Source organism: Mesocricetus auratus, unplaced genomic scaffold (assembly GCF_017639785.1).
Source record: "Mesocricetus auratus isolate SY011 unplaced genomic scaffold, BCM_Maur_2.0 Super-Scaffold_100019, whole genome shotgun sequence".
In the NCBI taxonomy this organism is placed as follows: domain Eukaryota; kingdom Metazoa; phylum Chordata; class Mammalia; order Rodentia; family Cricetidae; genus Mesocricetus; species Mesocricetus auratus.
Genome location: NW_024429200.1, coordinates 11,178,001 through 11,188,801, shown reverse-complemented (window position 1 = coordinate 11,188,801; position 10,801 = coordinate 11,178,001). Strand labels below are relative to the sequence as shown.

General features: G+C 44.9%; 1 protein-coding gene across 2 annotated transcripts in view; it reads left to right on the top strand.

Annotated features, from left to right (window-relative positions):
- Window positions 1–659: 659 nt before the first annotated feature.
- The window catches only part of Klhdc10 (kelch domain containing 10), a 46,120-nt gene continuing 35,978 nt past the window's right edge, over window positions 660–10,801 (top strand). The window contains exon 1 of one of the 2 annotated variants that reach the window (XM_005086467.4): window positions 660–955. In XM_005086467.4, coding sequence (XP_005086524.1) covers window positions 799–955 — 157 coding nt within the window. In that variant the 5' untranslated portion in view covers window positions 660–798. The remainder of the gene's footprint in view (window positions 956–10,801) is intronic. The other variant, XM_005086468.4, reaches the window with a different exon arrangement.

Here is a 10,801-nt window from a genome sequence, read left to right as displayed (position 1 = left end):
ATTTAAAGATCTTCACTGATGAATGCGAGGAGCCTGAAAGGTTTTGTCAATGGAGTTTTCATTTGTGTTTCTATGATTACTCTTAAGATTGCACGGTTTAAAGCTGTTTTCTCGGGACGCGGCTTCTACGGGGGACGGGTCCTGCCAAAGCCACTAAGAGACAAAACAAATGATGAAACCCGGGAATATCTCGTTTTTTTTTTTTTTTTTTTTTTTAGATTTCATCTCTGACTCCGCCCCCCACCCCACCCCCGTGAGCCCTTTGTGTGTGCCATCAGTCGGGATGTCAGTCTGCAGAGCTGCGGACAGACATACTGACAGCAGATACACGCGTTGGGTACATAAGAGACTTCTGAATACAGTGCTTATGTATGGGACAGAGTTCTGGAGTACCGACCATGCCCGGGGTAGCCGCCCTGTCTGGGAGTCTCTTCAGGCGTAGCCTCCCGCTCGGCTTTCCACTGGCTGGTCTGAGGACCCCGAGTGGCGGCGAAGCGGGATAGCGCCGGGAAGTCGATGCGCTCTGCGAGCGACTGCTCTCGCCTTTCCTCCCCCCCCCGCCCGTTTTTAGCTATAGCTATGGTTACCACGTCTCTCCCCGCCTCCCTGCACCTGCCAAGAAAGCTAGTGTTCATTGGCTGTCTGTCACCAAGGCGGCCAGCCATTGGCTGCCGGCGAGCCCGGCGCTCCCCCGGCCCCTGTCTCCCCGGTCTCTTGAGGAGCCCGGGAAGGAGGCTCGGCTCGCGCTGCCGGGACAGGGGCTTGCCGGGACCGGGCTGCGGCAATCGTTAGCGGGCCATGTCGGCTGCTCAGGGCTGGGACCGGAACCGTCGGCGCGGAGGAGGCGCGGCCGGCGGGGCCAGCGGGGGTAGCGGGGCCGGCGCGGCCGGCGGGGGTCGGGGCACCGGCCAGCTCAACCGATTCGTGCAGCTCTCCGGACGGCCGCACCTGCCAGGTGAGTGGTGGGGCAGCTGCCGGCGAGGAGGCGGCGGCCGCCGGGCTCTGGCTGTGGCTCGGACGCACAGCCGAGGACGGGGAGGCACAGCACCGGGAAGGTGGCGTTGAGGTCAGGAGGGGGACCGGAGCACGCCTGAAGAAAAGTCTCGACTGCTCCGTGTTGAGAGTTGTGTTTGCCTCTCGAAGGAGAGGCCACTGTCTCTTTGACATCCCCAAATGTTTTGCTGGTCCGGTTCCTAATCTTTCCCCTTCCGCAGTTTGAGGTTGTGAAAGGAAGACATTGGGGTTCAGTTGTGGAAAATTATTTGGAAAAGAGTGCCAAATTAAAGGAGAGGAGACAAGAGCGATACAAGGAGTGATTGTGTTTAAAAGAAAAAAAAAAGCCACCTAACTGTGTGAGAGTTGGGTAATTTGAAATGGAATGAGCTTGTGAAAGAGAGTGTGTGTGTGTGTGTGTGTGTGTGTGTGTATGTTTTGTGTGTGTGTCTGTGTATGTGAATGTTGGCTGGGGAGTATAAGGGAAAGAAACCAACAGACTATGGGAAACGGTTGAATCATTAATATTTGGGGATGTCCAGAGACAGAATGGATAATGGTGTGTAGATTTTAAAGGGGGAGATAAAGATCAAGAATATAAGGAAACAAATGATGATGATGTGACCCTGGTGTCAAAACTGAAAATTGGAAAAATATACCTATTGCTATAATTTCATGTTCTGGCCTTTTGAGTTCACGTGCCTTAAAAATAAAATAGCCCAAAGTCAAAATGATATGTGTGTAAACAGTTTTAAAAGAATACATTTATAAATGAATTTTCAGTTTATTAAAAGGAAGGTAGAGAATTCAGTCATTCCCAGAATGCCAATCATTATATTGGGCAATCGTGTTTTCTCACCGTGAAGAGAACTGTCAGGAATGATGTATTAGACCTTCGCCATGTTTTTTTTGTGTATGTGTGACTAGTGTTAAGTTGATTGTATCGGTGATATATTTGTTTAGATCAGTTTTGGGAGCCTGACAGTTTCTGAATTGTGTTTACTACTGTGACTTGTATTGTTTTAGGTAGTGAAAAATCAGTTTATTAATTTAAAGATAACAAAGGGAATTTTACTTACTCAATGAGACAATTACTAATGTTTGTGATACGGTTTTAATGTGTGCCAGGAATGTTCATTAATCCATTTGTACATGCCACTAAAATAAAGTTGAGACATTGTAAATAGCCAAATATACCATGAATTGGATTTGAAATGACAGTATCAGATGGGGTGTCCTGGAATTGCTAAATATGGTTTTTAGCATGAAAAAAGAATAAAAAGATGACATCTTTTTTGTTATCCCCCGTTAATAACAAAACCATAGGTTTTTGTCTGTTGCTAGTCTACAAGATAAATCCCTTGACAAGCACTATTCCCAGTTTGCCCTCTGCCACTGCAATCTTTAAGTCTTTGGTTATGGATTAATTATTATACCATGAACTTCATGTGGACATTCTCAGGGGCCTGTATATGTTGGTGCAGTACCTCATTGCTACCACATGAGGGCGGTGGAAACCATGATTTCAAATAAGGGCCTGAAGTATGGAGCTATTTCTGCATTCCCTTAGCACACGAGGACGAGAACAGCCATTTGTCCAGAGGTGAAGATAAAACGTGCTTAAACTGTGAAAATTCGAGAAGTGGAGTCGTCAGTCTTCCGCTCTGCTTCCCTTCTTCCAGGCTGGCACTCAGTTCCTCCTCCCCCCCACACAGGCATTTTCCATCTTTCCCTCATTGTCAAAACTGAAAAATTTCTGTTATCTCAGTAATATACTTTGAAATTCTTTCATACTAATCTTTTGTTCTCCCAGGTATTACATATTAAATCTCTTACTCTATTTTGAAATGATTCCAAAGGTTTTAAGTGGTAGAGAGGACTAGGAATGTGTAAGTGTGTTTTATGGCTGACTTTGCAGGCCTGTCTCCTTTTTTTCTCCTCACTCGTTTGGTGTATTCATTTTCCATCTCTTTTGACCTCTAGTACTAGCTTCCACACACTGGAAGAACCTTTTCTCCTTCCCGTTTGCATTTCACCTTGTTCCCAGTCCCTAGGAATTAAACAGCACAGCCTGGGAGTCTGCCTGGAATGCTCCCACCGTCTTTCAGGGAGAGATAGCATCTCTTGGAAACAACTTAAGGACAAGGTCTCACTGTGTAGCCCGGCTGTTCTGGAGCTTCTGTGTAGACAGGGTGGCCTTGGAGCCACAGAGATCCTCTAGCCTCTACCTCCTGTGTGTCGGGACTAAAGGCTTGTGCTATTGTGCTTGGTGGTGGCATCTTGACTCACCTGCTTATGGGAACCTGAAATCAGGGTGACCTCCTTGAGCTCCCCACCAGCTTCAGTTGTAATTAGCTACCCAGTCTTTTTACTTTTCTTCTGCTGTAACTGATTCTGGCTGTCATTGTCCTTCAGGGTTACTGCAGTAGCTTCTTAAGCTGGCTTCCCACTTCTGCTAGTACCTTCCATTCATACAGTCCTGGTCTGTGAAAGTACAAAATCTTTCATCATCTCTGCTTAGAGCCCTTTTCTGGCTTTTTTTTATTTTTAAGACAGGGCCTCGCCTTTGTTTAGGCTGGCCTTGAACCATCCATCCTCCTGCTTTCGCTTCTAGGGTAGTGGGGTGTAGACATGTACCTCCATACCCAGTCTTTCTCGCTGCCCTCACATAAGGTAGAAATCCTTAACGTGTCCTAAAAGGCCCCTCATTGTCTTTTTCTCCCCTTGGGTGAATCCTCCATTTTGTCCTCTGCTCCCTGCTCTTTCTCTCACCACAGGAAGCCACTGCACGTTCTTCTGTCCTGCAGGGACCTCATGCGCTTCATTCTCTTATTTAGCTTCTGTTTTATTAAATCTCAATTATATCTTTTCCCATAGGAGCCTTCTCTTACCTTTCTGACATGGCCCCTTCTCCCTGTACCCTTGCATGCATTTCTCCTTCGGCATTTGTGTATGAATATTCTTGAGAAAGACATACCATATCTCTGTGTATGTACACACACACACACACACACACACACACACACACACGTATATATATATATACATACACTTAAATGCATACCACAATGTAGTGTCTTAAATTTTTAAACTAGGAGCTGTAGAGAGAACTCAGAGGTTAAGAGTATTGACTGCTCTTTCATAGGTGCATGGTTCGATTCCCAGTCTTCACATAGTGACTTACAACCAACCGTCTATAACCCCAGTGCCAGGGATCTGATGTCCTCTGTGGTCTCCACAGGCACCAGGTATGCAGGTGGTACTCAGTCATACATACAGGCAAAACCCCTGTACACATGAAATTAATTTTTTTTTGAGACAGGGTTTCTCTGTGTAGCTTTGTAGACAAGGCTGGCCTTGAACTCACAGAGGTCCGCCTACCTCTGCCTCCTGAGTGCTGGGACTAAAGGCATGTACTACCACTGCCTGACCAAAATTAAAACTTTTTTTTTTTTTTTTGGTTTTTTCGAGACAGGGTTTCTCTGTGGCTTTGGAGGCTGTCCTGGAACTCGCTCTGTAGACCAGGCTGGCCTCGAACTCACAGAGATCCGCCTGCCTCTGCCTCCCGAGTGCTGGGATTAAAGGCGTGCGCCACCAACGCCCGGCTAAAACATTTTTTTTAATTAAGAAAATAATGTGTTGGCATTATGTGTAAGATACTAATGTGCAATGATTTGATTATTGTAGTTCAATCCTCCATAGCCCACTGGCTCCTGACAAACAGATGATACCGAGTTCTTAAAAGTATCAGGTAGCCAGGCGTTGGTGGCACATGCCTTTAAGGCAGAGGCAGGCGGAGCTCAGTGAGTTCAAGGCCAGCCTGGTCTACAGAGCGTGTTCCAGGACAGCCTCCAAAACAATACAGAGAAATCCTGTCTCAAAAAGCCAAAAAGCCAAAAAGCAAAAAAAAAAGTATCAGGTAGTGTATCAGGCAGTCAGGTATAGTGTCAGCACAATGTTTTGAAAATTTGTTGAAAATTTGATACTGTGTTGCATTTCTGCTTTTTAAGTATTTTTTCTTTAAAAAGAGAATTATGTATTGTATATGCTCACTTACAAGCATGCCACAGTATACACTTGGAAGTCAGAGGACAACTTTAGGGAGTCAATTTTCTCTTTCTACCATGTGGGTCCTGGGACTAGAACTTAGCTTGTCAGACTTGGCAGCAAGCACATTTACCTTGCTGGGCCCTTTCTACTATTTTCTAAGACATAGCAATGATGATGGGTTTACCCCACAGTTTACCCCACAGGCTAAGACAATCATAGATTTTAAGTCCTCAGTAATTAATAATCTTTATATATATACCTAGGGAAAAAATAAGAAATGATGCTGCTGTTTTGTAGATTATGCATTTAGAGCTGGAGCTCAGAGAACAAAGGAATTGTGGAACAGAATACAAGTTAGTATTATGCTTTAATATATGAGTTTCATTTCATGAATGTGCTAGTAAGGAAAACACTAAAACATTGATGCTAACATAGAAACTGACAAAGAGAAAGAGATCCTTAACAGTTGGTAATGCTAGTAAAAAAAGTAGTCCTGAAATCTTAATTTAAAAGTCTTCAATAAGAAATGTGACTGGGCTGGGCGTTTGGCACGAACTCCTTTAATCCCAGCACTTGGGAGGCAGAGGCAGCCTGGTCTACAGAGCGAGTGCCAGGATAGACTCCAAAGGTACACAGAGAAGAAGCCCTGTTTCAAAAAACAAAAAATAAAACAAACAAACAAACAAAGAAATGGTAGTGGTGCATGTCTTTAACCCTAGGGTTTGGGAGGCAAAGGCAGGCTGATCCTCTGTAAATTTGAGGCTAGCTCTCTGTGAGAGTAAGTTACAGGACAGGCAGGCAAGCCTGTACAGAGAAACCCTGTCTCACACAAACATACAAACAGAAAATGTGTAAAATTCAAATGGTAGTACAAGTCTGTGACCCCAGCCAGCCTCAGGAGGAGAGGCAGGAGACAGACCCAGATCTCCACTACAGAGCTGCGATTGAGTTGGAGGCCATCTTGAGCTACATGAAACCTTGTCTCAAAATCGGAAAGGCAAAACCAGACAACATATGGCAGAAGGCTAGTTTTCTTTCTATCTCTGACCCTGCCTATTGGCTTCTCTCCCCAGTAACAAACGGTGATACATTTTCTTGGGGTGTGTGCTGTTTGCCTGGTCTAGGGGTGTTGTGTGTTTAGATGTACTAGCTGGGGCTTGAAAGTGCAGTCTCCTACCACAGTGACACAGTGAGTTTCCTTGTGTATGAGGGGTTTACACTTAGGAACCTTGTCCTGCGGGTGAATTCCTAGAAGCACTGTTTGAGCCGTAATAAAACCGTTGCCCTCCATAGTAGAGGTAGTGTCAGTTCATGGTCTGATGCAGCGTTAGAGTGCTGGTCTCTTCTTGGTTCCTTGGTAAGGGAGTGGATTATTGCCCCCCCATCTTTCTAAGTGCTATGGATGGAACAAAGGTTTTGTACATAAGCAAGCATGTCACCCTGGAGCTATTCCCCCAGGTCAGAGATTGGGGCTTTTCTGTCTTTGTTTTTGAGACGGGATCTCACTCTGTTGCATTGGTTGACCTGGAATTCCCCATGTAGACCAGACTAGTCTCAAGCTCACAGAGATCTGCCTGCTTCTGTGCCACCATACTCCTAAAGCCCAGACCGACTGGCCTGGGATGTGTAGAAATTCTCCTGCTTCTGCCTCTCAAGTGCTGGGATTACAGGCATGTACCATTATGCTTGGCTAAACTTTTTTTGTTTGTTTGTTTTTCGAGATAGGGTTTCTCTGTAGCTTTGGAGGCTGTCCTGGAACTCACTTTGTAGACCAGGCTGGCCTCAAACTCACAGAGATCCGCCTGCCTCTGCCTGCCGAGTGCTGGGATTAAAGGCGTGGGCGCCACCAACGCCCGGTTGGCTAAACTTTTTTTAAAATTATTTTTCAATGTATGTGTGTTTTGCTTGCATGTATATCTGTGTACCATGTGTGTTCCGAGTGTCCTCAGAGGTCAGAAGTAGGCATCAGATGCCTTGGGACTGGTATTAAAAGATGGTTGGGAGCTACCATGTAGGTGCTGGATATTGAACCCAGGTCCTCTGGAAAAACAGTGGATGTTCTTTCTTGTTGTTGTTGGTTTTGTTTTTTTGTTTTGTTTTGTTTTGTTTTTGAGGTAAGATTTCTCTGTGTAGCTCTGGCTGTCCTGGAACTCGCTCTGTAGACCAGGCTGTCTGTCCTCAAACTCACAGAGATCACCTGTCTCTGCTTCCCAAGTTCTGGGATTAAAAGTGTGTACTACCACCACCCAGCTAGGGGATGCTCTTAGATGCTCTTAACTACTGAGCCATCTCTCTGAAGCTCTAAAACCATTCTTATTTTTAGTTTCTCCCCCCAAGTCAGAATTTCTCTGTGTAGCAGTCCTGGCGTCCTGGAACTTACTTTGTAGACCCCTGCGTCTGCCTCTCAAGTGCTGGGATTAAAGGTATGTACCACCATTGCCTGGTACCTAAAACCATTCTTTTTTTTTTTTTTTTTTTTTTTTGGTTTTTACGAGACAGGGTTTCTCTGTATTGTTTCGGAGGCTATCGGTCCAGCCTGGCCTCGAACGCACAAAGATCCGCCTGCCTCTGCCTCCCGAGTGCTGGGATTAAAGGCGTGCGCCACCACCGCCCGGCTGGCTGCTCTCTTTTGAGGGTACTCCTTCCTTCCTTCCTTCCTTCCTTCCTTCCTTCCTTCCTTCCTTCCTTCCTTCCTTTTCTTCTTTCATTCTTTCTTTTGAGACAGGGTTTCTTTGCTAGCCTGGAACTCACTCCGTAGACCAGGCTGTCCTTGAGCTCAGAAATCTGCCTGCCTCTTCCTCGTGAGTGCTAGGATTAAAGGGGTGCCCCACTCTTTTCTTGATGTTCACATTTTTTGCAACACTACAGTTGGCAGTCACCTGCTTGTGTGAGCACAGCTGTGCCGTGCTGCAGATGCTGAAGTGAGGAGACTTTCGGGGGCGGGGCTTTCCTTCCAATACGAGTATTCCAGGGAGGGAAGGAGCTTCCCTTGTCAGGCTTCGTGTGCCTTCAGTCACCGAGCCGTCCTGCTGGTGCACAGGAGAAAACATGCCTTGCTTAGTCCATTGCTTAACTCCTTTATTCCTCTTTTAATGTCTGAGTCTTCTGTCTGCATGTGTGCCTGCAGGCCAGAAGAGGGCATCAGATCTCATTACAGATGGTCATGAGCCACCTTGTGGTTGCTGGAATTGAACTCAGGATCTCTGGAAGAGCAGCCATCTCTTTTCATTATTATTATTCTTATTATTATTATTATTATGTTTTTAAATTTATTTTTAAATTTAAATTTAAATTAGAAACAACCTTCACATGTCAATTCCAGGTCCTTCTCCCTTTCCCTCCCCTCCTCCCATGTCCTCCCACCAACCCTTCCAATATCCCCTCATTTCCCCAGGGAGGGTGAGGCCCTCCATGGGGGTGTCCATAGTCTGTCATTTCATCCAGGGTAGGGCCTAGACCCTCCCCTGGGAGTCCAGGGTGAGAGTTGTTTTGTTTTTTTGAGACAGGGTTTCTCTGTGGCTTTGGAGGTTGTCCTGGAACTAGCTGTTGTAGACCAGGCTGGTCTCAAACTCAGAGATCCGCCTGCCTCTGCCTCCTGAGTACTGGGATTAAAGGCATGTGCCACCACCGCCTGGCTATTCCTTATTTTTAAAAGATGTACTTACTGCATTCATGTGATATAAATGCATACATGAAGATAAAACACCCTTATACATAAAGTAAAATAAATAAATAAAAAGGTTTTTACTTACCCGAGTCTAGTCTATTTTGCTTAAATGATCTCAGTTCTGTTGATTTTCTTGGTGATGGCACAATTTTATTCTTTAGGGCTAAATAATACTCCAGTGTGTGTTTGTTAATGCAAGTGTGCAGGGACATGTGTATATGGAGGACAATTTTGGTGTCATCCTCAGGAACACTGTCCACTCTCTTAGAGTTTCTTGTTGGCCTGGAGACTAGGCTACACTGGCTTGCTGTTGATTCCCAGGTAGGTTCTGTCTTTTCCTCCCCAGCTCTAGGATTACGAGCACATCACCACACCTGATATCTTTTTTTTTTTTTTGGTTTTTCGAGACAGGGTTTCTCTCTATTGTTTTGGAGCCTGTCCTGGAACTCGCTCTGTAGACCAGGCTGGCCTCGAACTCACAGAGATCTGCCTCCCTCTGCCATTATTTATCTATATTTATTTATTTATATGTATGTGTATGTGTGTGGGCATACAGTTGCCACGATGCACTTGCAGAGGTCAAAGGACAACTCTTTTGGGAGTTAGTGCTCTCTTTGTACTACTCAGGTTGCAGGGATCAAACTCAGGTTGTCAGCAAACGTTCACCTTTGCAGCTCAGCCATCTCAACCCCATGTCTTACTTTCATCTTTTCCCATATTAATTTTCCAAACCATCTGTTGATGGGTACTTAGGTTGTTTGTAGTTTTTGACTGTTAAGCATAATGCTGCTGTGTGTACATGTGCACAGATGTCTGGGTGTGTCTTTCCTTTAGATAAATGCCTGAAGTGCAATTGTTGAATCATGTAGTAACTCTGAGATATGTTGAGACATTTGAGGAATTGCCACACAGCTTTCCAAAGCAACTGGAATTTTACATTCCCACCAACGCTGTGAACATCTTCCCAAACACTTGTCATCTGACTTTCTGACTCCGTAAGCTAGCTTTAGTATGTGTGAAGGAGAGTCTCATGCTCCTGCTTTAGATAAGGTCTTCATGTTGTTCTGGCCATCCTAAGACTCCTGGGCTCCTGCAGCCTCACGCAATACTGCTGGGCTGTAGTCTTGTACCTGCATACCTTCATGTTTGATCTGTTTTCTCTTGATGCCTAACAATGCCAAGCACCTTTTCACCTGCTTGGTGACCATTGTGTCTCTTTCTTCTGTAGGGAGCTGTACATCAGACGCTTCATCATCATCATCATCATCATCATTATTATTATTATTGGTTTTTCAAGGCAGGGTTTTCTATGTAGCTTTGTAGACCACCTCTGCCTCCTGTGTGCTGGGTTTAAAGGTGTGTGCCACCGCCCAGCTCTCATCCTGTTTTTGATTGTGTTGTCTTTTTATATATTCTAGGTATAAGTCCTTTGTTATTTATATGATTTACCACTTATATGTACATTTTCTCCATTTTATGGTTTTCTTTTTAAGTTGTGTTGCTTGAAGCGCAGTGATTTTTTTTTTTTTTTTTTGGTTTTTTGAGACAGGGTTTCTCTGTATTGTTTTGGAGACTGTCCTGGAACTCACTCTGTAGACCAGGCTGGTCTCGAACTCACAGAGATCCTCCTGTCTCTGCCTCCCAAGTGCTGGGATTAAAGGCGTGGGCCACCAACGCCCGGCTTGATTTTTTTTTTTATTTTGATAAATTATTGCCTTTTTTTCCTTTGGTTTGTGTTTTTGGTGTATATCTGCATGAGGGAGTCAGATCCACTGGAACTTGAGTTACAGACAGTGGTGAGCTGCTATGTAGATGCTGGGAATTGAACCTGGGTTGTTTGGAAGAGCAGCCAATGCTCTTAACCACTGAGCTGTCTCTCCAGCCCTGTTGTTGTTTTGAGACAGGATTTCTCTGTGTAGTCAGGGCTGTCCCAGAACTCACCTTGGAGTTTGAAAAACTATCCAGTATGCATGTTATATGAAGTATTTAGAGTTAATTCTTCCTATCAAAACATTAAACTTGACCTGAAGGGTGGAGCTTTTTTTTTTTTTTTAAAGATTTATGTGTGTCTTGCTTACATGTATGTATGTG